This window comes from Labeo rohita, chromosome 17, assembly GCF_022985175.1.
Source record: "Labeo rohita strain BAU-BD-2019 chromosome 17, IGBB_LRoh.1.0, whole genome shotgun sequence".
Classification (NCBI taxonomy): Eukaryota; Metazoa; Chordata; class Actinopteri; order Cypriniformes; family Cyprinidae; genus Labeo; species Labeo rohita.
The window spans coordinates 25,339,036-25,366,697 of NC_066885.1; the positions used below are offsets into that span (position 1 = coordinate 25,339,036).

Below are 27,662 nucleotides of genomic sequence, written 5' to 3' on the forward strand. Positions count from 1 at the left end.
ATTCAGCAGACCTAGACATCTTTGTCATTACCTGGAAAAAATCAGAAGGGTAGGAATTAGTTTCTTTGTGAGGTGACTGATCTGCAGCGGCCTGCTGAGGGCTCCTGCTGCTTTTATTTCTCAGATATAATGCCTCAGGTGTCTACTGAGGCCTTGAGCTGTCACTGACAGCCCCCTGACTCTTTCAGTCTGCTGTCGTCATCCTCTCTATCCCTTTTGATCTTTTCTTTTTGTCCGTCTCTTCATTTTTCTCTCTTGTCTCTCTTTGTGCACAGGAGCTAAGAGAGGACAATATGACCCTGCTGGAGACAAAGTCCATGCTGGAAGAGCAGCTGTCTGGGGCCAGGGGGCGCTGTGACAAACTACACGAACTGGAAAAGGAGAACCTCCAGCTACGCTCCAAATTGCACGATATGGAAATTGTAAGTATTATGGGACTGTATCTGTGTTGAGAATGTTAATCTTTATGCACCTTACATTTAGTTCTGGTTTTGATTCACAGTGTGATCACAAAACAATTCTTAATTTTTCTTAGTGTTCTGAAACGTATGGGCCAATAAAACATGCTGTAGACCTAGTTGTTTAATTTTCAAAGTATGTGGAAGCTTTGTTACTTGATACTACAGGGTTCTCTGGAATTGACCACAAGAATGCCATTGTTCCTCCAACTGTGGGTGGAAACATGCCTTATGTAATGTTATATTTTTGACGTTTTTTAGTACATTGAGAGGAACAGATCTACCAGCTTTACCAAACTTTGCATTAAAATGTATCTAGTTTATTTATCATTTGAGAAAACATCACAATGATTCAGTGAATGTGTAACTTTTTCTAGCTCTAAGTATATGATTTTTCCTGTTTTGTATGTGTTTTAGGACAGGGATAGTGATAAGAAACGTCTAGAGGAGTTGCTGGAGGAAAACATGTTGCTGGAGATCTCTCAGAAGCAAAGCATGAATGAGTCAGCTCACCTTGGCTGGGAACTGGAGCAACTGGCCAAGAACAATGAGGTCAACGAAGGTAAGCCCACCATAGCGCTTTCACACAGGACCTTCTGAGACCGAGTCACTTTACTCTTAGAGTCTGTGTTTGTAATACTAACCCAACACAGCATAAAGAGTCAAATTTGGGTCATGTGCTGATGGCCTATTTTCTGTTTTGCTGCTCGTTTGTTTTTAAGAACCCATCCCAATGCAAATATATTGCCAACAGAGAATCTTGCCGTTTTGTTCATGCAAAGTGAACAAACGCTCATTTTCTACTAATAGAGCTGCTGAACGTGACGTTTCTAAAAACATTAAGCATGCACAAATAGGAGTTTTTGATGTTCATTAACTTGAAGTTCCTGAAATATCTCTACCCTCAGGCTGTTTGTAAGCCGTTAGGTGTGTATACATATTGTTTAGAGGGTGTGTATTACACCAGCATCTGCCTGCTTGATGTTTGTCACTTGGGTTGCAAGCTCAAATGAGTAGAAATACTAACTATATAAACTATATAAACTATGTAAATGCTTACATGACAATTCTGTGCTACGTTGTCACAAAAATGTATTGTTTGCGTGCGTTTTTAAGCATTGTGGTTTAAAAACAAGTGATTTTAAGAAGTTGAAATGCAATCAGCAGCCAAAGAAAACTAATTTTGCTATATGCAAGCATGTCTGAGCACTGTCAGAGAGGCACGCACACTTGAAGACGATGCTTATAGTTATTTTTGCACCTTTATAGTCCTTGAACAGTTAAATACACACACTTGTGTGTGTCAAAATGCCCATCTATGCAAGTATCCTCATAAACACAGTAATTTAGGTCTTAAGTGAAACCAAACAGCTGAGAAAGAAAACGCATGTAATAGTATATTGGATCTGGGCAGCTCTTAAAGTGACAGCAGTCTAATATTCCTGCTGTCACTTTAAACAACAAAAAAGAGAAAATCTCTCACTGCTTTTCACTGAATCACTTTTGTAACTTTAATAAGAAAGAATATGTATTTAATTTACACAGGGAAGAATATGCGGGGTTTTATGCATTTTATTACTTTATACAATGTATGTAGCACTTCTTATTTATTCGTTCTGTTGTAGTTTTTTTTGTTCTAATGCTTGTATTTAGTGGTTTTATTCTTATTTAATCATTTACTTGTCTTTAGTGAGCTTGAGTGTTTTTTTGTTTTGTTTTTTAATTTAGACTATATAGTTTTTTGTGATATTGACACTGGTGACAAGAATTATGACATTTCTATGGTATCAAGTATTTTGATATCATAACCTTATTAAAAGCAAAAATAACTATACTGTGATATACATTGTTATTGTGAAATAAAATTACTCATATCGTGATATGAAATTTTGGCTACATCGCCCACCATATACAAGGTATTATATGAAACAGTATAAATAAAAAAATACCTGTAGAGTGGGCTTTCAAAGTTTGAGACAAAATTCACAGTATGGGATTTACACCTAACTTAATAAAGAGTAATAAAGCTAACTTATTTATTTATTATCAATTATAATAAATTATTGGTAGAACTTGGAGCTGATGTGCTTCTATTAAAAATGGCACAATTTTTGGCCGATGTCCATAATCAATTAGTTAAATCGATATGTTTAACTCTTACATTGTTGTTTGTCGTCCACTACTACAGCCCGTAAATCATTTGTGTTTGAGCTGAACGAGACCGCATCCAGCCGACTGTTGAAGCTGGAGAAGGAGAACCAGTGCCTTCAAAGCACCATTCAGGAGTTGAGAGAGGCCTCCATTAACATGGAAGAAGGTCAGCTGCACGCACTGGAACTGGAAAGAGAAAATCAGAGCCTCAGCAAGAAGGTACATCTGACTTCTGCATTTCCTTTGACTGTTTACTGAGAGGCAGAATACTGAATGCTGATGAGATCTCTACTGCGTTGTGTGTTGTAGTTGGAACGTCTGCAGTCCCTGTTGGACCAAGAGAAACAGACAACTCAGGACATGGAGAACCTTGGAGAAGAGCTGCTAAAGGAGAAACAAAGACTGAATAAAACTCTAGAGACAATTCAGGCAGATAAAGACAGACAGGTGAATATTTCACAAAGGAATCCAATGATGATCTCAACATTATACAAATTATTCATGTCATTCGTTTGTATGTGTGTGTGGTCTATTAGATTTCAGAGCTGGAGCAGGAGAAAGAGCACCTGACCCAGGCGGTGAACTCCCTCCGGAAACGTGCTCAGGTGAACAGCGAGGCTCGCGTGAGAGAGGTGGAGACAGAAAACCGTGTTCTCCACCAGACCATCACTGAAACGGGCAGTAAACTAGCTCGTCTGGAGTCTGAGAAGCGTCAGGTGACTAAAGAGCTTGACTCTATTCGTGAACGAGGAGAGCGCTGTGAAGAGTTGGAAAGGGAGGTAGCACGTCTGGAGCGAGTCCGAGAGCAGCTGCAGAGGGAATCTGCCTCCTTGAAGATTGGCAGCGAACGTGCCGAGGCCCTGGAGCATGAGAACGCTACTCTGGAACAAGACAATCGGCGGCTGAAGAAGCTGGCTGACACGGCGCAGAATGCCAGCCTGCGCTTGGCTGTTCTGGAGAAGGATCACCAGCAACTCGAGGAGGAGAACCTGGAGCAGCGACGTGCCTTGGAGACCCTCCGACCGGCCGCCGCTCGCCTGGCTCAACTACAGCAGGAACACGCTGAACTAGAGCGGGAGCACGAGGAGATGTGCCGCACGCTGGAGGAGCTCCGCTCCCAAGCCAAAAGGAGCGAAAGGCTGGAAATGAACTGCAACAGCCTGAGCCAGGAAAACCAACGCCTCCAGCAGACTCTCGATAACAGCGCTACCAAGATTCAGGGTCTAGAGGGAGAGCTAAGACAGAATGAGGCGGAGATGAAAGATCTGCGGCGAGAGTTAGAAGGGTTGAGGCAGACAGTGACATGGGCGGAAACGGTGGAAAAAGAGAAGAGAGGAATGGAGCAAGAATTGGGCCAGGTGGAGAAGGAGAAGAAGCAGCTGGAGAAGGAGACGCGTAGGTTGAGGCAGCAGTTGGAGGTGAAGGAGACTGCGCTGGAAGAGAACTGCCTCAGGCTGGGCAGCATGGAGAAAGAAAGCACGGCTCTCAATAAAGAGTTGGGCCGCCTTAAAGAGGCTGCAGGGAGACTCAAAGAGCTGGAGAGAGAGAACAAAGACCTGCAGAAACAGGCCACCATGGATAAGAAGACTCTGGCCACACTAAGAGAGGTATGACACATTTAGTATGACTCAGTTGCGGGATAATCAATGGCTTGCTGTGCATTAAAGGAGTTTAAATGCACGACGTGGAAGCTAAGAACGCCCGACATGAAGCAGAGCGTTGATTATCCCTTACTTACATAATATATATAATATATAAATTTAAATACATATATATATATAGTAGTATATATACTACATAATACTATGGATGTAATGGACATTATATGGACAGTATCCTGTACTATGGACATTTTCAGCACTTTTTGAAATTAAGCTTCCTTAAAAGACTTTTAGTACTCATTAGTTTATTTGTCTGTTGATATAATCCATGACTTTTAAAATGTCAAGTGTTGTAACCATCAAGTAAAAATGAATCATTATTTAAAATTATAAATGTATTTGTAGGTATACATAGGACTATCAAATCGATTAATTGTGATCAATCGCATCCAAAATAAAAGTTTGTAATGTGTGTGTGTGTTATGTATATTTATATGTGTATATAAATACACACACGTATGTGTATACATTTAAGAAATATATGCAATATAATTTTTTATTGATAATATAAATCATATAAAAATATGAATACATACACTACCGTTCAAAAGTTTGGGGTCAGTACATTTTTATTGTTTCTTTTTTTAAGAAATTAATACTTTTATTCACCAAGGATGTATTAAGTTAATAATTAAAAGTTTATTAAAAGTTAATAATAAATAATTTACATTGTTATAAAATATTTATATTTTGAATAAACACTGTACTTTTTAAACTTGTTATTCATGAAAGAATCCTGAAAAAAAAATTACAGGTTCCAAAAAATATTTGGCAGCACAACTGTTGATATTATCCAACATTGATCATTCTAATAATAAATCTGCATATTAGAATGATTTCTGAAGGATCATGTGACACTTAAGACTGGAGTAACAGCTGATAAAAATTCAGCTTTTCATCACAGGAATAAATTCTATTTTAAAGTATGTTAAAATAAAAAACATTATTTTATATTGTAAAAACATTTTGCAATATTACTGTTTTTTTTTTTTTTTTAATCAAATAAATGCAGCCTTGATGAGCATAAGAGACTACTTTAAAGACTGTTACAAGTCTTACTGACCCCAAACTTTTGAACGGTAGTGTATTTTTTTCTTAAACATACACGCGTGTTTGTATTATACACTGCACACACAAATATTATTCAAACACAAACTGCAATTAATCGCAATTATTAGATTTTATAGTCCTGAGAATGTTATGTTTTTGATGAGTTGCACCAGACATTTAACCACACAACTAACCATGACTTTTATAAAAAGATCAAATAATCTGATATATTAAGGTCACAATCGAAACGTCAGTGACAGATCATTTCTTCCATATTATGTCAGATTATCGAAAAAAAAAAAAAGTAAAAGTAGGGTTCTTTCTGTCTGATGTTGATTGGATATAGGCAGATCTGAATGCAAGCAAAATGCCAAAAAACAAAACAAAAGCAGATTTAGATTTAGATTAAGATTTAGGTGGACTAAATGGTTGGAGAAGTTCATCATATGTCACCAGAGACCAAGTTTGTTGATATACTGGAAGATCAAATTATGGCATTTTGATTTAAAAATCTGGTCATATTTTGTTATTTTTGTGCAGGATTTGGTAAATGAGAAATTGAGGGTGCAGCAGCAGTGCAATGAACTGGAAAAGCTGAGCCACGAGTTGGAGAAGATCGGCTTAAACCGAGAGAAACTCCTACAGGAAGAACACAGCTGTGAAGACAAGTGAGTGAGATTTGTTATTAAAATGATTAGTCATATCTTTTATCAGGTTTAGATTTCATTGTTAGTTTGTAACCACAAAGTGTTGTAAGATTCTATAAAGTGTCTTGTTTGTTTTATGTGGACGCTGCCCTCTGAAAGGTGTAGCAGGTGAGGTGCTACTAAAGTTGCAGATGTATTTGTATCTGTCTCTTATACTGTACATCACCACTTGTCTCTGTCTGTTTTTCTCATATGGCGAGTGTTGGGATTAAGTCATAAGTAACATGAGCACATTATGAAAAAGTAGTGTTTCCCCAAAACTGTTGATTGCCTTATCTGAGTCTAAGTGTATGCTATGTCTACTATTTCTTTACTTGACTATTGTAGTCAGAAGGAGGTTTGTTGTGTGTAGTGGTGTGTTTATAATCTTTTCTTTTATATTGAGGCCACAGTATGAAGTAATTACAGTCCTCTGACTCTTAGTATATACTCCAGCTTGATTAGTTTTCACTGGAATGTTCCCTGTAGAGGGATCAGTAGTGAAGTATGCGTCATTCTCTATAAGGAAATACACTCATTCCCTCTCTCCCCCACCTCTAACCCTTTATTGCAGTGAGTGTGACAAGTGACATGTATGTGTAAGGTAGATCAAAAGAAACAAATGTGACTGAATGCGAGCTGAAACATTTCTTACCAGCTAATAGTGTCATAAACTGCTGGCTGTCACTTAATGTTTGAAGAAGTTTACTGCTAACAGTCACATTCCACTGTGCTTAGTAATCCATACAAGAGAGTTTTAGTGTGGTTTTGTGTGTGTGTGTGTTTGTGTGTGCATGCATGTTTCTATTCTAATGCCACAATTAAAGGGACAGTCATAATGTTTGTAAAAACTGGTATTAGGGGAAAAAATGGTATTAGTGCCCTATTAAATCCATTTTATTTTTTCCTCAAGTTCCATTTTATTTTATTCCAAATTCCATTCTTTTTCTTTTTAATTTTCCTGGATTACGGATCAGATTGCGAAATCAGAAAGCATGTCTAATTTATAAAATTTAGAAAAGAATTTATAAAAACTACTAATTTTTTTGTTTTTATATTATTATTATTATTATTATTATTATTATTATTATTATTATTTTTGAAATAATAATACATTTTTTTGAAATTTTCTGTTGAAGGCATGAAACATTAATTTGTTTTATTCACATTAAAATGAAACAATTAAACATAATATTATTATTATTATTAATATTACACTACCAGTCAAAAGTTTTTGAACAGTAAGATTTTTTTGTTCTCTTTTGCTCACCAAGCCTGCATTTATTTGATCTAAAGTACAGCAAGAACAGTAAAATTTGGAAATATTTGTACTTTTTAAAATAACTGTTTTCTATTTGAATATATTTTAAAATGTAATTTATTCCTGTGATTTCAAAGCTGAATTTTTAGCATTAATACATCATTACTCCAGTCCTTCAGAAATCATTCTAATATTCTGTTTTGCTTCTAAAAACATTTATTATTATTATTAATATTAATATTATTATTATGGAATTTTAAAATAATATTATAGAATTATTTTCTGCTTTCTTTCATGAATAGAAATTTCCGAAGACCAGCATTTATCTGAAAAAGAAATCTTTTGTAAATAAAAGTATTAATTTTTATAATTTTTCTATCATTTCTATTGATTTCTATTCATTGAAGAATCCTGAAAAAATGTACTCAACTGTTTTAAATATTGATAATAATAATAAATGTTTCTTGAACAGATATTAGAATGATTTCTGAAGGATCATGTGACACTGAAGACTGGAGTAAAATATATTCAAACAGAAAGCAGTTATTTTAAATAGTAAACATATTTCAAAATTTTACTGTTTTTGCGGTACTTTTGTACACAATTTGCTGTACTGTTTGTACACAATTTCTTCAGATTAAACCAAACTTTTCATTGTGACAGATTGTCGTCGAGACCTTTGTTTAGAGTTTGTTATATATCTGAAACAAGGGTCATGAACAACAACAAAAAAAAACCTGTATATTGCTAAGGCTGATGTAAAAATGTCTTGTCAAAGATCTCACTCTTTTTATTTGTTTGATTCTGATGCTCACACATATTGAACATTTCTAATATACTGACCTTCCACGTTCTCATCCTTCAGTAAATATAAGATCCTGGAGACAAAGATTGAGTCAGCACTGAAGAACACTCTGGAGCTGAGAGAAGAGAAGATCCAGAGCCTGGAGTCTCGTCTGGAGGAGAGCAGCAGCTTAAACCAGCAACTGCGCACTGAACTCTCCACTGTATGTTCATGCCTTCTCAAACCACAAACACGCATGCACATGTCAAAACAGAGAAAGTCGGGGAAAACGCGAAAGTAGTTCTCCGAGTCGTTTCATCTTATGTCATGCCTTCTGATCTGTCCTCACCAGGTGAAAAAGAACCTGGAGGCCCTCAAGCAAAGGCAAGAGGAAGAGGCGGCTCACTCTGAGATCTCCCAGCAGTCTTTGGGACAGGATAGATCGGCCCCAAATAAAGAGAAGTGGGAGACGGAGCATAGGGAGGCCACAGCCGAACTGCTCAAGATGAAGGACCGACTAATCGATGTTGAGAAGAATGTAAGGATGTGGATTTTGTTGTAATGAAATTTCCTTAAAAGACTTCGAATACTTAACTAGTTAGTTTGCCTGTTAACATTATCCAACTGTGACCTCCACAGAATGCTGCCCTGCAGACAGAGAAAAATCTTCTGAAGGAGCAACTGAAGCAGTTAGATTCCCAGAATGCACAGCTCAACGCACAAACACTAGCTCTGCAGAAACAGGCGGCGTCCTTACAGGAGCACAACACCTCTCTTCATAAAGAAACTGCTAAACTGCAGGTACAGTGTACAAAGATATTACAACATGCAGATGATCAAAAAAGAAACGTAGGGCTTGTAAAAGGATAAAGTACTCATGATTGTGAATAATGGTTTGTAATGACGATGTAATTATCTGAATTTTGTGAATTGTCTTGTACGTGGTTTATTAAGCCTCTTGAGATTTTGAGATTATATAGCTAAACAGTGCTGTTTGATCTCTAAAAATAGCTGACATTGTGAGACACACAGAAATGATTGGCAGCAAATACTGTAAGAAAGAACAGGTGAGGAAGCCGTCTTTTGTTTTTTTTGGATGTGTAAGGGTCTTTAGTGACATGAGAAAGCAATTTTGTGACCTTAAGGACTAAATAAATGGCAGGTGTGATGCTGTTGAGGAGGACTGACGTTTCCAGAATGAGAACGGCATGTTCAACTGTTCACCTCTGACCCGTACAGCAAGCAAAAAAGGCAGTTGCTTTTCAAGACTAAAGGGATTGTTTACCCAAAAATAAAATTGTGCTATTATTTACTCACTGTCATGTCATTCCAAACAAAATAAAAGATTTTATTTTATTTTGATCAGAGAATAGAGGAGGAGATAAATAACCATTTTATTTTGTTATTTTATTTTAATCAGAGAATAGAGGAAGAGTTAAATAACCTTTTTTATTCTTTTAAAATTTAATTTTGTTATTTTATCCGTGAATAGAGCAAACACTTATTTTATTTATTTTATTTTCTCAGAGAATGCAGTAAGAGTTAAATACCTATTTATTTTATTTTATTGGAGAATAGAGAAAGAGTTCAAATAACATTTTTATTATAATTTTTGTTTTATTATTTTGTTTTTTTATTATTTGATTTTATTTATTTTATTGGTGAATCAAGTAAGAGTTAAATAACCTTTTTATTATTTATTTATTTTTTTTTTATTTTTTTTATTTTTTTTTTTTTATTTTATTTATATAATTTACTCATTGTTTTGTCATTCCAAACCCCTATGAAATTCTTCACTACAAGAATACAATAGATTTTATGATATTTTATTTTGATCAGAGAATAGAAAAAAAGAGTTATATGACCATTTTTTAAATTTTGTTGTATTTTCAGAGAATAGATGAAGAGTTAAATAACTTTATTTTATTTTCCTGTACAATAGAAGAGGAGTTAAATAACCTACTTGTTGTTTTATTTTATTTAATTTTATTTATTTTCAGAGAACAGAGGAAGAGTTAAATTATTTTATATATTTTTTTTATTTTGTTGTACAACAGAAGAAGAGTTAAATAACCATTTTATTTCATTTTATTGGAGAAAATGGGAAGAGTTAAATAAACATTTTATTTTCTAGTTTATTTTATTCGATTAGTTTATTATTCAGTTAAACCTTTTTATTTTATTATGTATTTTTTATTTTGTTTTTATTTTTTTTTTCTGAGAATAGAAGAAGAGTTAAATAACCTTTTTATCATACGTTAATTTTTTTGAAGTGAGATTATAAAAGCTTAAAATATACCAACAGAATCAATAAATGTCTCATTTTCACTTTTATGTTCTTGTGTTCAGGTGGAAAATTCGACACTAAGCTCCCAAAGCTCATCTCTCATGGCTCAGTATGGAGCTTTACAGGCCCAGCTCCAAACTCTGGAGTCAGAGGCCGAGTCTCTTCAGAAACAGCGCGAGGAGGCGTGTGCGTCCCGAGACCGGGTCACTCAGGACCACGAGCGTCTGCTTGCCGTGCACGAAAGGCAGGCGACCGAGTACGAGCAGCTCATGGCCCGACACGCAGAACTGAAGGGCAACCAGAGAGCTCTGGAGCAAGAACACCGCGCACTGGAGAGCAAGTCAGTTCCTTTCCAACTAATTCGTCCAGCTCTGCTTAAAAAATGTTGGCATTATGCCTGTATGTGAAATGGAAAACCAGTATACTGCATATAATATATTGTGTATCACCTACTACTTTTAAGAAATATGAACGTATCCAATAAGAATCCTTCACATTTAGCCTTATTTTCTGTAGTAGTTGACAAAGGAGGTGATCGTTGTTGAGTTATTGACCGCTTCCATAGGTGGCAGCTTATATGTCTTTCTGTCTGCCTGAGGAGGTTGTGTAACAATAGAGTAATGAACTGCGTCTGGTCTGAGTGGAGACGCCACAATGACCCTCATACCATTAGGACCACTGACAGTGACAGAGACGTTGAGAGACGAATGGCACTTAAAGGGATAGTTCACCCAAAAATAAGAAGTGCCATTGTTTACTCACCCTCAAGTCATTCCAAAACTGTGTGGCTTGCTTTCTGTCTTTCTTCTGTGGTACATAAAATTTTTGAAGGAACTAATAATATTATGTATAATAAATAATATTTCGAAAAATGTTGGTAACCAAACAGTTTCAGTTCCCACTGACTGCTATTGTATGGACAAAAATTACAATGAAAGTCAATGGGAACTAAAACTGCTTGGTTGCCAACATTCTTCAAAATATCATCTTTGACAAAAGAAAGTCACACAGTTTTGGAACATGAGTAGATGACAGAATGTTCATTTTTGGATGAACTATTACTTTACTAGGCAAGGAACAGTCTATGGAAGCTTGTTTCCGCCACTGAATAAAACAAAAAAACAAACAAATTGTAATTTTTAATCGCACAGTTCTGACTTTTTTCTTGCAATTTCCTCAGAATTGTGAGATTTAAACTCACAAGTGTGTGTTTTTTTTTTTTTTTTTTTTTTTTTTTTTTTGTTCAGAATTTCGAATTATCTTGCAATTCAGATAATATAAAAAAAAGTCAGAATGTGAGATATAAACTCGGAACTGCAAGAAAAGTCGGAATTCCAAGATACAAACTCGCATTTGTGAGGAAAAAAGTCTGAATGTGAGATACAAACTCGCATTTGTGATAAAGTCAGAATGAAAGATATAAACTTGAAATTGTGAGAAAAAAAGTCAGAAGTCTTGGATACAATCTTGTATTTGCGAGGAAAAAAACTCTGAATTGTGAGAGATAAATTTGGAATTGCAAGAAAAGTTGGAATTCTGAGATAAAAACTCGCATTTGCAAGAAAAAAGCCAGAATGTGAGATATAAACTCGGAACTGCAAGAAAAGTCGGAATTCCGAGATACAAACTTGCATTTGTCAGAAAAAAAGTCTGAATGTGAGATATAAACTCGAAATTATGAGAAGTCAGAATTCTAAGATATAAACTCGGATTGTGAGGGAAAAAGTCAGAAATCTTGGATACAATCTATCTGCGAAGGGGGGTAAAAAGTCAGAATTGCGAGATATAAACTTGAATTTGTGGGGAAAAAAAAAGTTGGAATTCTGAGATAAAAACTCAAATTTCTGAGAAAAAGGTCAGAATTGCAAAATGATACAAACTCAAAATTGCGAAAAGTTGGAATTCTGAGATACAAATTCACATTTGTGAGGAAAAAAAGCCAGAATGTGAGATATAAACCTGGAATTGCGAGAAGTCGGAATTCTGAGATACAAACTCGCATTTATGATAAAGTCAGAATGTGAGATATAAACTTGGAATTGTGAGGGGAAAAAAGTCTGAAATCTTGGATATAATCTTGTATTTGCAAGGAAAAAAGTCAGAATTGTGAGAAAAGTCGGAATTCTGAGATGAGATAACTTGCATTTGTGAGAAAAAAACGTCATAATTGCAAGATATAAACTTGGAATTGTGAAAAAAAAGGTCAGAAATCTTCGATACAATTGTATTTGCGAGGGGAAAAAGGTCAGAATTGTTAAATATTAATAGTAATTCTGAGATAAAGACTCAAGACTAAGACTAAGTTGTTCTCACAACTGCGAGTTTATTTCATGCAATTCTGAGAAACACGCAGTTACCTTTTTTTTTTTTTTTTTTTTTTTTTTTTTTTTTAAATAGGCATCCTTTACAGTCAGTGTTTAGTGATTGTAAAAATAGTCTTTGCTGTAAGTAGATGCTTCCGGATTAGCATTATTTTTAACTATATGCGAATGATAAAATTTTTAGGCATTAAGGTCTGTCCTGCAATGTAGTTTTTTAATGTTTGGATTTCAGTGGTGTTGCTAAAGAAACAACCCCACTGGGAATCTGGTGGGCCACACTGGAAAATCTCCCCTATTTTTATCCGCACACATTATGTACTAATGAGCACGCACACATACAACCTGCTCTAATACACACTAATCCTTTCACGCGTGGCTGTCACACTCATTTTTCCATGGTGCAATGTGGAAAGTTGTGTCTTTTGTAAGAGACAGGAAAAACATGGTTCTGTTTGCCCTAATGTAGTTTTGTAGTCTCCGCTTGTCTCTTTATCTCTCTGCCTCATGAATAATGCAGTAGTGTGTCTCTGGGGGCCTCAGCTGAGGGGTTTAGCAGATGGCTGTCAGGGCCCCAATCAGCTGTAATGTCCGCCGGCCTCAACGTCCATGTCCAACACTCCACATGTCACATGCTCTCAATTTCCTAATTACTTTATTTATGTAAATTACAACCGTCCATTTATAACACAACTGTTTTTGGAGGAGTGCTGGAATATGACACAGGTTCCCAAGCTTTTTTGTCAGCTGAAACCCCTGAAGCTTAAATAATTTACTTGAAATACCCCCCTATGATTTTAAGTCATGTTAACCTTTCAATAAATAATGTAACATCTCCATAAATAATTAAAATAGTCATGAAGGAAATAGATTATTTTGGAGAAGTGATGGGCAGTAAATAGAAAAAGACAAAGGCAAAAAAAAACAACACACACACATACTTGGCTTGCCGCACATGCGCATGAAGTTTTTACATTATTTAATTTGCCATTGTCAGTTCCATCACAACCCCCTGGGGGATTGAATGTGAACCCCCAATGGACGTTTGTCAAGGTAGATGCCATCTTTAATTTAACGGAAATGAAAATGAGGCTGTGATGGATAAACGTACAATAGGTCACACTGTCTTGAGGTCCTAGGCCATCTAGTAGTTAAAATGATTTTCAGTGTTTTCACTAGAAATAATTAGCAAAGACATTTTCAGCTTTTCATTGGCTGTACTGCTGGTCAGCCTGATTTACACTGACAATGACATAAAATTAAATATAGCATCTTCCTTCACTTCCTGGAAGATAAGTGCTTTATATTAGAATTTATCAGCTTCCTTATGCTCCTGAATCAAATGAATGTGTTTTAGAGAATTGTTTCATTAGAATCACTGTATGTGTGTTTGTGTTACAGATACATGGTTCTCCTGAAGCAGAAGGACGCTATGGAGGCACTGGAGGCGTCTTTACAGAGGGACCGGGAGAGTTTGGGAGAGGAAATTCACAAGAACACTCTTATCCTGGGGGAGAATCGCAGTTTGAGAGAACAAGTAGACAGGTTAGAGACTCTTTATCAACAAAACACACTCCTTTTTCAGTGGAAAACATGCAAGAGGCTGAGGTGAAGGATTCATGTTAAATATGTACTGCCCTCTGCTGGCTGGAATAGACTACAACGCTAGAGCAGTAGTAACAACTTTTATAGATGCACTATATTTAAATTACTATATCATCAGTTAGTGTTATATTTTTATTGACCCTGGACCACAAAACCAGTCCTAAGTAGCACAGGTGTATTTGTAGCAATAGCCAACAATGTATTGCATGGGTCAAAATTAGCGATTTTTCTTTTATACCAGAAATCATTAGGATATTAAGTAAAGATCATGTTCCATGAAGATATTTTGTAAAAATTTTTGATTAGTAATATGCATTGCTAAGAACTTAATTTGGACAACTTTAAAGGTGATTTCTCAATATTTTGAGAATATATAATTTTATTTTTTATTTTTTTTGCACCCTCAGATTCCAGATTTTCAAATAGTTGTATCTCAGCCAAATATTGTCCCATCCTAACAAACCATATTCCAAAGCTTATTTGTTCAGCTTTCAGATGATGTATAAATCTCAATTTCAAAAAATTGACCCTTATGACTGGTTTTGTAGTCCAGGGTCACATATAATATACACATACACATAATTATATAGGATAACTATACTCATAATATACACATAACATAATTATAGGGTTACACTATAAGGTACAACGGTGAATAAAGGCTCACTGTGGTAAATGGTGCATTTGACTTTCTTCTTTTAACCACTAGATGGCACAAAAATTCACTTTATAATAAATAACTGGCTGACATAATTAAATTCAGATGGCAAATATCATATATTAATCATCATATTTATATTAAAACCATCATATTTAACCTGCATTATTAATATATATATATATATATATATATCATATCATAAAATAAAATATATTTATTGTTACTACTACAAAGCTAAAATTATTCTAAATTAATTAAAATTATAATTTTTTAAATGACCATATTTTAATGACTGTATTTTTTTAAATATATTATTTTATCAAAGTAAAGAGAAGATACTACAAACCTTGCTAAAATTATTGTTTTGAGCATGTATTAATTTATATTTTATACAAAACATATTACTTTAGCTGATGTATTTGTATAAATATTTTTAAATGAAACAAATCCTTTTTATGATTTTCACACACAATCTGTTGCTCCATCAATTGAATTAAATTATACACTATGGAAGTATGGAAAGCACCTTTTTCTTAAAGGTATAGTTTACCCAAAAGTGAAAGTTCTGTCATAATTACTCACCCTCATGTCGTCCCAAACCTGTAAAACCTTAGTTCATCTTTGTAACATAAATTAAGATATTTTTGATGAAATCCAAGAGCTTTCTGACCCTGCATGGACAGCTAGGGAACTACCACGTTTAAGGCCCAGAGAGGTAGTAAAGACATTGTTAAAATAGTGTTCTTTGTGCACACAAAGTATTCTCGTAGCTTCTTAAAATTAAGGTTGAACCACTGATGTCACATGGACTAATATAATGATATCTTTACTACCTTTCTGGGCCTTAAACGTGGTAGTTGCATTGCTGTTTATGCAGGGTCAGAAAGCTTTCGGACTTCATTTCAAATATCTTATGTGTTTTGAACCGTCTAACCTTCTGTTTATGTACCTGCAGTCTGACACAGACACAAATACAGCTGAGACAGGAGTATGACAGCCTACAAGTGCAGACCAAAGAACTGAAGACCTCTCTGAATGAGTCTCAGCTGGAACTGAACCGCTGGCAGGCGCGTTACGACCAACTGAAAGAGCAGCATCAGGGCCTGGACATCTCAATGACCAAACTGGACAACCACTGTGAGGTGAGAAAGACCTTACAAAAGGAAATAACTCAATCTGCTTCTGTGGAGAACCCAAGAGTATTGTGCCTGTAATGCATTATACCATCACAGGCCAGACTAGATATTGATCCCAAGCCTTAATACTGATTATTTGTAGCAGCCAGCGCTAAGATATCCTTCTTTCTCTCAATTTAGCTGCTAACCCGTTTGAAAGGAAACTTGGAGGAGGAAAACCATCATCTTCTCAGTCAGATCCAGATGCTTAGTCAACAAAACCAGACCTTGCTGGAGAGAACAATGGAGAGCAAAGAACTTTACCATGAGGAACAGAAACAGTACATGTAAGCAGTGTGTCACATAGGCATCATATTTTTAAAGGGGACATCGGATGCAGAATATACTTTTAAATGGTGTTTGCGTATAAATGTGTCTTAGCACACAACCACCATACAATGATGAAAATCCATTTACTCTTTTTGTAATAACCCCTAAAAACCTAAAGAGTCTCAATTATCAAGCTGTTTTGATTTTCTGCGCAGTATGATGTCATACTGATCAGGCCCCGCCCACAACCTCTGATGGACTCTCCCATATTTCTCCACGCTTGATTAGCTTTAGCGACAACAATGTCACGTAAGCAATGCAGGTGTTTTGTATTTGGATGTACACGTAAACAGAAGAGTTGAATAAACATTTTCTCCTGACATCAGAGCCACTGAGAATACAGTGGATTAGTTTTGTTTTTGATGGTAACATGCCACCGATTGCAGTAAAAACAGAAGAGAGGGGCGGGGTGAGCAGTAGCTCATTGTCATTTAAAGAGACATGCACTGAAACAGGTCGCTGTAAACAGAGCTGTTTTTGACAAGGTAAAAAGGGTGTTGTTTTACACAATCACTGAGGAATTTTAAGCAAAGTATGTTGCAGACATTTCATAAATACCCTTAAAGAATCATGCCAACTTGTGGAAAATGGGCATCTGATGACCCCTTCAGTCAAATGTACCAATGTGTCAAATATGCCTAATGCCATTCTCATTGTTTTCTCTTACAGTGATAAGCTAAATTCTTTACGGCGACAGAAGGAGAAATTGGAGGAGAAGATCATGGATCAGTATAAGTTCTATGACCCAACTCCTAAAAAGTGAGTCCATCTCTGAAATATGAATAGACTGTATGTTCAGGCCTATTTATCAAGTTAAATTTCTTTTTAGCATGAACTTTGAACACAAGGATGTTTTGACTTTTTTTTTTTTTTTTTTCCCTCTCTGTCTAACACAGGAGCCGTCATTGGGCTGGAGCCAAAGCAATAGCGAAATTCATGAAACCCAAGAAAGAAAGTCAACGAGAACGGACTGATGCTCCACGCGAGAGAATCCGAAGCGCTCCAGACATCCCTCTGCCGGAGATCCCAACATGTATAGACTGTCCCGAGAGCGCACCACCCATTCCCCCTCCACCGCTGCCCCCCAGACAGTCACGTCTCAGTCTGGACTCCATAAACAGTCACTCTGCAGAGGAGAATCACATACAGTCCCCAACACTTTCACCTGCCCTCAACGGCCGAGGTGAGTACCACTGTCACAGGGCTCATTTGAGCCCTCATATGAAGTAACAATGATTTATATCTTGATCCAAACCTAAGTTTGATTCCACACCATCCCAATATTTAAAGGAATAGTTCAACAAAAAAGTGAACATTCTGTCATTAATTTCTCACCATGTCGTTCCAAACCCGTAAGACCTTTGTTCATCTACAGAAAATAAAAGATATTTTTGATGAAATCCGAGAGCTTTCTGACCTTGAATATACAGCAACGCAACTGACACGTTCAAGGCCTAGAAAGGTAGTGAGACCATCATTAAAATGGTCCATGTGACATCAGTGGTTCACCCGTAATTTTCTGAAGCTATGAGAATACTTTTTGTGCACAAAGAAAACAACAACTTTAACCAACAGTTTCTTCTCTCTTCCGTGTCAGACACAGAAGAGATATACATGCAGTTGAGGTCAAAAGTTTACATACAACTCGCAGAATCTGCAGAATGTTATTTTACCAAAATAAGACAGATCATACAAAATGTATATTATTTTTTATTTAGTATTGACCCGAACAAGATATTTCACATACTGTATGTATAGTCTATGAGAAAATAATGAATGAATTTATAAAAATGACCTTGTTCAAAAGGTTACATAAGCTTGATTCTTAATAATGTGTTACCTGAATGATCCACTGTTGTTTTGTTTAGTGATAGCTGTTCGTGAGTCCCTTGTTTGCCCTGAGCAGTTCTTAAGAAAAATCCTTCAAGTACCACAAATTCTTTGGTTTTTCACTATTTTTGTGTGTTTGAACTCTTTATAACAATGACTATATAATTTTGGAGATCCGTGTTTTCACACTGAGGACTCAAATGCTACTATTACAGCAGGTTTAAATGCTCACTGATGCTCCAGAAGGAAACCCAAGAGCCAGGGGGTGACAACTTTTTGAATAAATGTAACTTTTTTTTGTCTTCTGGGAAACATTTAGGTATCTTCTGAAGGTCAGAGCTCCATGGAAAAAAAAATGATATTTAGGCAAAATAAGAAAAATATACACACCTTCATTCTTTTCAAAAGTTTACACCCCCCCAGCTCTTAATGCATTGTTTCTCCTTCTGAAGCATCAGTGAGCATTTGAATCTTCTGTAATAGTTGCATATGAGTCCCTCAGTTGTCCTCAGTGTGAAAAGATTGATCTCAAAATCATACAGTCATTGTTAGAAAGGGTTCAAACAAACAAATGCTAAAAAAAAACAAAGAATTTGTGGGAGCTGAAGCATTTTTCTGAAGAACAGCTGGCAGTTTGATTGTTTAGGACAAACAAGGGACTCGTGAACAACTATCACTAAACAAAACAAAACAGCTGTGGATCATTCAGGTTACAAGACAGTATTAAAAAAATATTTTGCAGATTCTGCAAGGTGTATGTAAACGTTTGACCTCAGCTGTATAAAACGGAGGACAATAGTACCAAAACTGTTACTAGCATTCTTCAAAATATCATATTTATGTTCTACAGAAGAAAGTTAGTTGAACAGGTTTGGAACAACATGAGGATAAATAAATGATAGCACTAGATGCCAATTTACAAGTGAATTTGGAGTCTTGGTCCCCAGTCAACTTAAGGAAAAACAGATTTCACACCTTCTGAACACCCTCAGGTCTACAACATAAGCTTAAATCAGTACAAAAAGTAGAGACACTTTCATTTTATTTGCAGTAAACTAGCTTTATCTGTCCTTTCCACTAGGGGGTGCCATGCAGCACTTTTTTTTTTTTTTTAGGGTTGCAGTAATTACAACCTCTTTTTCCTGCTGACGTCCACTCAATGAACTAACCCTGTTGTAAATTTCCAATTTCAGTCTATCATTTCTCAGCTTTCCAAGTAATAATACTTTCTTAAGTTTTCACGCCATATTGCCTGGCCAAAATAATCTTCAAAGGGAACCTTTGGGCTTCATTCTTCATGAATCATTAATGTAACCATTTTTTAATCTCTGAATCATCATTTCTTCTCTTCCACTGATCCATCTCTCTCCCTGTCTGTGTATCTGTCTGTACATTAACCCTCACACACTCCAGCCCCTCCAGCAGCGAAGCGTTTCCTCTTTCTCAGGAGCAAGAGCCAGGAGAAAATGCGCGTTCAGGGGACGCCGCCGCCCTCTCGAAGATCCATTACCAAACGCCTACGCTTCTGGGCCTCATCAGACAGCATCGTTCCCTGCCCCCCCCGTCGAGCCTGTTTCGAATATCGGCCATTTCTAACACTTCCATCCTTTCCATCATCATCACCGATACTTACCTCATCATTATTCTTCCCATATACCATTATTCATTTTTTAATTTTCCTTTTTTTTTTTTTTTTAACATCAAGCTAGGCACTCTGAGCTAAACGCTAAAGAAAGAAACACTCAGAAATAGATTTTCCTGTCACTCTTATTCACCACAGGCTCACAGTGCTAAATGGCAATGAAGAAACACACACACATATGCACAACACACACCTTGCAACTCATATAAATGCTCTGGGGGGGCTCTGGGACCGGGCTGCGAGACTCTGAATGCAACCCTGCAGTAAGTAATGTGTATTAAACAGAGCGAAATGCAGTCGGCTTTGTGCTTGCCATGAGAAATGTGTGTACATGATATTGCTCACACTGAATAAGGTAGACTGAGGTGACCACAGTTGCTGCTTGCAGTCAGTAGTAATCAAATTAAGTGCATGCATACAGAGAGAGAGAGACTGAAGGAGGAAGGCAGATGGAGGCGACAACTTCTTCAGATACCTCTAGTTGAAAGATAAATTTATGCTGTGTGGTTTGAAGTGTGCCTTGCATTGCTTGAGGTGCATTGCTCAAACATGGCCTGCAATGTTTTAATTTTAGCCAGCAACCAGTGTTCACGTGTGCCCTTGTTTTTGCTTTTTTGCATCTTTAACATTGCTCTCTGTATGTCCACTGTGCGTTATCTGCATGCAACTGTCCAATTTCTGTTCGTAGGGTTCATATGCAAATCAGATAGGCTTATACCTTAGCCTTTTATTTATGTAGGGCACTTGATTTATAAAATACATTCTTGGGGGTGGGGATGTGTCGATTTGTTCTATAATCACCATTCTTAGGGCAGAAAATATTGCATTATTTTCATGTTGAAGATAGTGTGACAAGTGTGATAAGATTTGTATGTTGTACGGAAGGGAAGCCTCAACGGCTGCACATCCTGTGAAATTGCTTTTTGATCTAAAGCGGATGTTCACAACTTGAATTTCTGTGCGTGGCCTATTTTTGTATTTCCCCACCTAATGTTTGCATTATATGTTCTAAATAAAGATGCAGAATTACTCAGAATAGCCTAGCAGTTGGCAGTTTGGCACATTGAGATGTTGGACATACACACATCTCATTTTTCTCATTTTCCGTCTCATTTTTGTTATCAAAAGTGGATGATGTAGAATTACTCAAAGTAGTTTAGCAGTAGCTCATGCTCTCTGACACACTGAGTTATGGGTATGATGCTCATAAGGACAGTGCATGTTTAAGTTTGGCATGTGACATTTCCCCTTCTGTCATTAAAAAGAAAAGGGTGGCTTTAGTTCACAGCTTAGTGGTTAACACATGTACTCTTTAAAAAGAAATTCTTTTTAAAACTTAAGTTCAGAACCTGACAAAACTTAAAAAAAAAAAAAAAAAAAAAAAAAAAAGACAGCAGTTGGCACACCAATATAGTACATATAGTCGTAAGTTGATTTGAAAGAAGGGTATTCCATTTTAACTTAACCAAAGTTCCCCGGCTCAAATTTTTGATTTTGACAATTTTTTTTGAAAAAACATAGACATGTATGGTGATGAAAGTCAAAATATTAAATATCATGGATGAGTATTTACTGAGTGATCCATTAGTAATACATTATTTCTTTTTTAGACGTCGTTCTTTAAAGGAAATAAGTATCAGCTGTATACAAAGTGACCAAATTTCCCTTGAAAATGGGTAATATTCAACAATTTGGATTGAGATTCCCATATGTCTGAGATTGAACAATGTAGGTTCTTGAAATTTAAGATTTCAAAAGAAGAGTTTATTAACAACTAGAGTCTAAAGTATAATACTTCTAGTTATAGGCACGCAAACTTTGTAAAAAGAATATTTATGGCATTCAACATTATGTTAAAATAATGTTTTCAGCATTATTTGTTCTTCAGACATACCTCTTTAAAAGAAAAGAAGTATCAGAATTTTGCAAACTGACCCACATTTGGTTTTTGACCAAGTCGTTTTTTTTGAGGAAGTTTAGTTTAGAAGTTTAGAAATTTGGTTGATTTGACATGGAATGACCCAGATGTGTTTTAGTGGTTTTAGTGCTTAGTGGATATTGTAATTAACTGCTGTGCCAAACTGAAAGTTGGTGTGGAAAACTGTGTGGAATTTTGGAAATTGTAGTAATAAATGTGTTCTAGAAATTGTAAGACCTCAAAAAAATTAGCTAGAATTACTTGTATCTGCAGTTTAGCAGTTTGCACAGGCACTTTGACACATTGAGCCATGATGTTCATACAGACAAATGCACATTTAAGTCTGGTTTGTGACATCTCCCATTTAATTTTGTCATTAAAAGTGGACAAAAGGACAAAAAACAATTGAAAAAGTGACCCAAGTATTGAAAAACTGAGGATACTCAATGTACATGTACTCTGGTATATTGAGTCATAATGTTTAAGAGATAGTTTACCCAAAAATGAAAACTGTCATTAATTACTCACCTTCATGTCGTTCCAAACCCGTTCTGACCTTGCACAGAAAGCAACACAACCGACACGTTCAAGGCCCAGAAATGTAGTAAGGACATCGTTAAAATAGTCCATGTGACATCAGTGGTTTAACAGTAATTTTACGAAGCTACGAGAATACTTTTTGTGTGCAAAGAGAACAAAAACAACCTTATTCAACAATTTCTTCTTTTCCATGCCAGTCTTTGACGAGAGTACACGGTTGTACACTGTTTGAACCACTGATGTCACATGAACTATTTTATCGATGTCCTTGCTAACTTTCTGGGTCTTGAACGTGTCAAATTTTGTGGCTGTCTACACGGAGTCAGAAAGATCTCGGATTTCATCAAATATACTCTATCTTGATTTGTGTTCCGAAGATGAAAAAAGATCTTACGGGTTTGTGACTATCTTTTTAATACAGACAATGCATGGTTGAGTCTGGCTTGCAAACTTTCCCTTCTTATTTATATCATTTAAAGTCATTAAAAGCCCCCAAATTATATAGAACTACTCTTGATGGTTTTTTCTTTTAAAAGTCATGTGAGGGATCATTTTCAGCATGACTCTAATAAATTGAATCTCATGGAGCACCAGATTGCTCCAGCTGGTGTTTTAGTTTGGCCACAGCAGTCAAGCTTAAAGGAATGTTTCGGGTTCAATACAAGTTAAACTATCGATAGCATCTGTGGCATTATGTCGGTTCGTTGAGAAAAAAATTGTTTCTCATTTAGTAAAAGCGAACAAAATGCATGTTTGATGTCTGCATCTGTGGTGCAAGACGTTGCACCAGAATGTATGTTGAAATGGGCACTTCTGGCTATACGGTATGTTGAAAGTATAGCCACAAGACTTAAAATGAAAGTTCACCTAAAAAATGAAAATGTCATTATTTACTCTGACTGTTGTTCCAAACCGGAGGGTAAGTTAATAGTAAATGATGATGAAATTTCAGTTTTGGGTGAACTATCCCTAACAAGATAATGATAGAATCACTTGCCATCCTTGTCATTCAAGTTGCCTCGTAAATGTCCTATGTAGAAGTATAACTGAAACAATGAGTATGAGTCACCTGAAACCTGGAACGTTCCTTTAACTGTGTAAAAGTGTATGAAAACCCTTTGGGTGCCATGGCTTAAGTGTTCTTTGGAGTTGATCCAATTTTACTAACACATGCTTGTGCTTTTGCCCCAACACCTTCTCCTACGCAGCTGCCTGCAGCATCACTGGAGCCCAGCAGCAGCGCTTGCCCTGCACATGCTCTGTATGCACTCACAGACACTGACCTTTCTCTTGTTTTTTTTGTTTTTTTTGAAGTGTTAAATGACAGTGGAGGGTCCCGAGGCAGAGAGGGCTATCGCTCGGTAGGGGGCGGTAGTGAAAGCATGAACGGGTACGAAGAACTGTTTCGGTGGAGGGGCCGAGAGCCAGGAGCCACCTGTTCAACTCCACTGAGCCGCAACTCCCACAATGCACCAGGCTACACGTCGTCCTCCAGCATGCGGCCGGGACGCAGGCCAAAGGGTAACACTAAATTATGTCGTTTAGTAGACTATATGTCAATGCCCTTGAACCTCAAATGACAGACTGTGTTCATTTTGCCATGCACAGTAGTAAATTTACTCATCCTTAGAGGCACTTCATGATTTGTTGGTTTGTGTTGTATTGGGATGAAATTACAGCAGGCTTTAGGGGTGCTTTTAGTTTTCACTATTAAAGGAGTCTTTTGGGTATGGGTGATAGTTCATCCAAAAATTAATATTCTGCCATAATTTTCACACCCTCATGTTGTTTTAAACTTGTATGTAGGGCAGCCCTCGACTAAAGATTTTTCTGGTTGACTAGTAGACATTCAGTTTAAACAGTAGTCGACTATTATTCGCACATTTATTAATAAACCATATAAATAATAATAATAATGAGCCTTTAATTGCCTTTATAGCCTGATAAGCACTCAAACGCACGCATAAAGCTTGCCAGAGCACAGGCAGATGTACTAATTATGAATGTGTCAGGGAAAAACATCAAGGAGACTGCATTAATGTTTTAATAATGTATTGATAAACTGCTTTCTTTGTTTTCAGCTTAAGAGATGAAGTCAGTGACACTCGTTATCTCCGCAGTAGTGATGCACCTGTATGCATGTTTCATACGGATACATAATCTGAGAATATATTGTTTTCTATTTGAATTTGTTCATTTGAAAGTAGACGTTTCACTCTCTATAGATATATTTTTATGTAAGGCAAGTATGCACAGATTTTCGAAGTTTCATGGTTAAGTTCACAGAGACCGAGTTGTCTGAAAGCGCATCCTGTTTGCTTTCATTATTTTACAAAAGCGCAACGTTTCGTTGTTATTGTTAGTGCACACAAATACAGTCCTATAAATGGAGTCTTTACATATTTGAAAGATGTATTACTCTTTTAAGAGGAAGTGACAGCAACAGCACCTCCATCTGTTATGCAGTGAGCGTGCTACTGTTCATCTTCCACACTCCGCACAGACACTACAATAGCGCACATTTTACTTGGTTAACATTAGATTAAGTGGCCATGTAAAGTTACTACTACTTGCATATTTTGGATGGTAAGCCACATTTGATACATTGATTGTATGGACAAAAAAAAACCCTTTATTTCGATTATATAAAATAGGTTGCACTTGGTGAGCTACTGTTGCTGCCTGTTGCTGTTTTTACAGCAACACAACTGAATACACAACTCAAAAAATACAATGACCTAAGGCCATGATAAACCTGAGCGCTTTATCTGCAGCTCAGAGTGTCTTTTCAAGTTAAAAAAAGTTCAACTTTTCTAAAAAAAAATAAATAAATAAATAAAAAAATGCCCTACGTCAAACGCCTTTTTGACAGCTGACCAATGACAAGCCAGTAGCGAGACATGTCATTTCCATAACAAGAACAACAACAAAGTGCTGTTAGATAGACTTATTTTATTGTTGTGAACCGACATTCTCCTCCCCATGAACTTCAAATACCGACACGTGGCGCCGATAGCCTAGCGGGCAGCGTGTCGTCATATAGCGCCGTTGCGCTTTGGGTTCGGGCGTCCCTTTTCTGAGTCCCGGATTGCAGACCCCTCCTGATCCCATGCCCCCTTTCTCTCTCCCACCTCACAAGTGTGAACATAGCCTAACCCTGCAGCTTACATGTGGTGATGGATATAAGTGCATGCTTAAACCAAATGCCGTACCATCAGTTTTTCCCAAAAATAAGTCTAAACGTCTCCCATATTGAGTGAAATCCATGCTGAGGAACTCCTTTAGTGGCTGCAGCGTCATGAGAAGTGCCGTATGTTTACATCCTGCCAGGATGGCATCTAGCGTTTCTTGTCTCTGCCGTTTGTAAGCTCTTTCAGGTACTGTGGTCTACTAAAAGTACTAAAAGGCATCAGGGCTGAAGGGGAGAGAACATAGACACAGGTCTTTAGGAAGTTTTATTTGTCCACAGGCATCTTCCCATTCTTTTCTCCTCTTCTTATTGCTAGGAAAGCAGTGAAGACTTGTATTGCTTCTCTTGTTGTCCTTTGACTGAAAATTACAAAGAAAATTACAACCAAAAAAATTACAACCAAAAGCTGCACAATGTGGCATCGCATCAATATTTTATTTTCTGAGTTGTGTTGCGGTAAAAATAGCAACAGGTAGCGCCAGTAGTTCACAGAATGCAACCATTTCCATCGTTAAAAATAATGGCGCCTCCTATAGTCCAAAATATGTATAAAACGATGTGGATATTTTTAAATAGCGTAAACTGGTAAACTGTTTTTTTACTGCCTATTTCAGTAAGAGACATCATTTGTTATTCTAAGCCATACAGGTCCTAAAACCCAGGGTTCTCTTTAAGTATAATGTTGTACAAATTTGCTGTCACTTTTTGATCCATTTAATACATCCTTGCTGAATAAAAGTTTTAATTTCTATAGATATTACTGACTCCAAACTTGAAAGAATTTAAAGTTTATTTTTTGTTTTTTTTAAATGCTTTGGATTCTGCAGTAAAAAGTTTGAGAGCTGTAAAGTTGTCTTCTGTAAATCATCCTTATAAAATGGGACTACCTTTCTAGCTCAATGAATTGCTTTGGGAGTTGCAGTTGTACTATAAACATCATTCATTTTTCAATTTGAGGGTTGAACGGAAATAATTTTCCTGAGGTAATCAATAGCAGGCTGTGGATAGCAAGTTTTTTAAACTGATTTCTAGTCATGAGGTTAAACTATAGGTTGGTGTTCAGTTTAATAGCCCTGCCTACTCAACTTTTCTACTTTTCCATATGTAAGTGCGGCCATTGAAGTTTTCATTAAGTGATTTTGTTGTGTTTTCCATGCTACGTTAGTTTATTTAGCTATTAGCGAGTTTATAATGTGCAATGTACCACCATGTACACATGAGGGCTTCAGCTTTAAACACCACTGACCCTCTCAATGACTCTCACCTCCCAGCCAAAAAGCCCAAAGCTCATTTCATCAAGTCACTGTCAGCGTAATAACAAAGCGTTCTCTCTTAATGAATGTTTATTTTCAAGTGCTTGAAGCTTTCTCAGATATCCACTGCACTGCGTAAACAAGCAGTCACAGGAAGACAGCAGTAGCCAAAGGCCCATCATGTCCCATAATCACAGTGTTCTTAGTTGACCATCTTTAAAAGGGAAACTCAATTGAATTAATAAATATTGTGGTGATAATAATATTTAGTGGTACTCTACATATATTGAAACATTCAGTTCTTCATCGTTGGGCGACACTCTTTTATTTGCAGGATTGGTCTCAGAGGAAGATTTGCGCCATCATTCCCCAGATGCTGTCTTTGGCAGCGGTGTCCATGGAAACGCAGGTAAGAGAATTAACTAAATCAATACAGGTTGCTTCTACAGCCTCGCTTTCTTTATGTGCTTATATTTGATATGTACCCACATCTACAGGTCACCGACCCAGCTCTGCTGAATTCACCTCCAGCAGCAATTCCCCTGTCAGCTCTAAAGGTGTGTAGGTGTGTGTGTGTATGTGTGTGTGTGTGGTCTGTTGCATATGCATGCATAGCCACTTCATTAGCCAGCTATGGAAACTGTCGCCCCCGCACACACTTTCTCACTCTCTCAAGTACTATTGAAACAGTAATTGTTTCTCAGAGTAAAACAAATGTCTTTGAAAGAACATTTGCGAAAATTAATTTGTAGAGACTGCTCTGTTGTCGAGCAAGCATTATTTTATCATGAATAATACAATGATTTAAATGAAGCAAATAATTTATGTTGGTCTGTATTGTGGTATAATTCTGCTGTTCAAG

At 36.5% G+C, this 27,662-nt stretch overlaps 1 protein-coding gene across 2 annotated transcripts in view; it reads left to right on the forward strand.

Moving 5' to 3' along the window:
- Positions 1-27,662, forward strand: part of ccdc88c (coiled-coil domain containing 88C) — a 76,200-nt gene that overhangs the window by 40,590 nt on the left and 7,948 nt on the right. The window contains exons 11-28 of one of the 2 annotated variants that reach the window (XM_051134017.1): positions 276-422; positions 876-1,020; positions 2,647-2,828; positions 2,919-3,056; positions 3,146-4,216; positions 5,861-5,988; positions 8,133-8,274; positions 8,404-8,589; positions 8,691-8,852; positions 10,401-10,678; positions 14,058-14,201; positions 15,878-16,064; positions 16,239-16,384; positions 17,097-17,186; positions 17,324-17,610; positions 23,672-23,878; positions 27,135-27,209; positions 27,298-27,357. In XM_051134017.1, the coding sequence (XP_050989974.1) occupies positions 276-422; positions 876-1,020; positions 2,647-2,828; positions 2,919-3,056; positions 3,146-4,216; positions 5,861-5,988; positions 8,133-8,274; positions 8,404-8,589; positions 8,691-8,852; positions 10,401-10,678; positions 14,058-14,201; positions 15,878-16,064; positions 16,239-16,384; positions 17,097-17,186; positions 17,324-17,610; positions 23,672-23,878; positions 27,135-27,209; positions 27,298-27,357 (3,775 nt within the window). Of the gene's footprint in view, positions 1-275; positions 423-875; positions 1,021-2,646; positions 2,829-2,918; positions 3,057-3,145; positions 4,217-5,860; positions 5,989-8,132; positions 8,275-8,403; positions 8,590-8,690; positions 8,853-10,400; positions 10,679-14,057; positions 14,202-15,877; positions 16,065-16,238; positions 16,385-17,096; positions 17,187-17,323; positions 17,611-19,670; positions 20,147-23,671; positions 23,879-27,134; positions 27,210-27,297; positions 27,358-27,662 lie in introns of those variants that run through there. The other variant, XM_051134018.1, reaches the window with a different exon arrangement.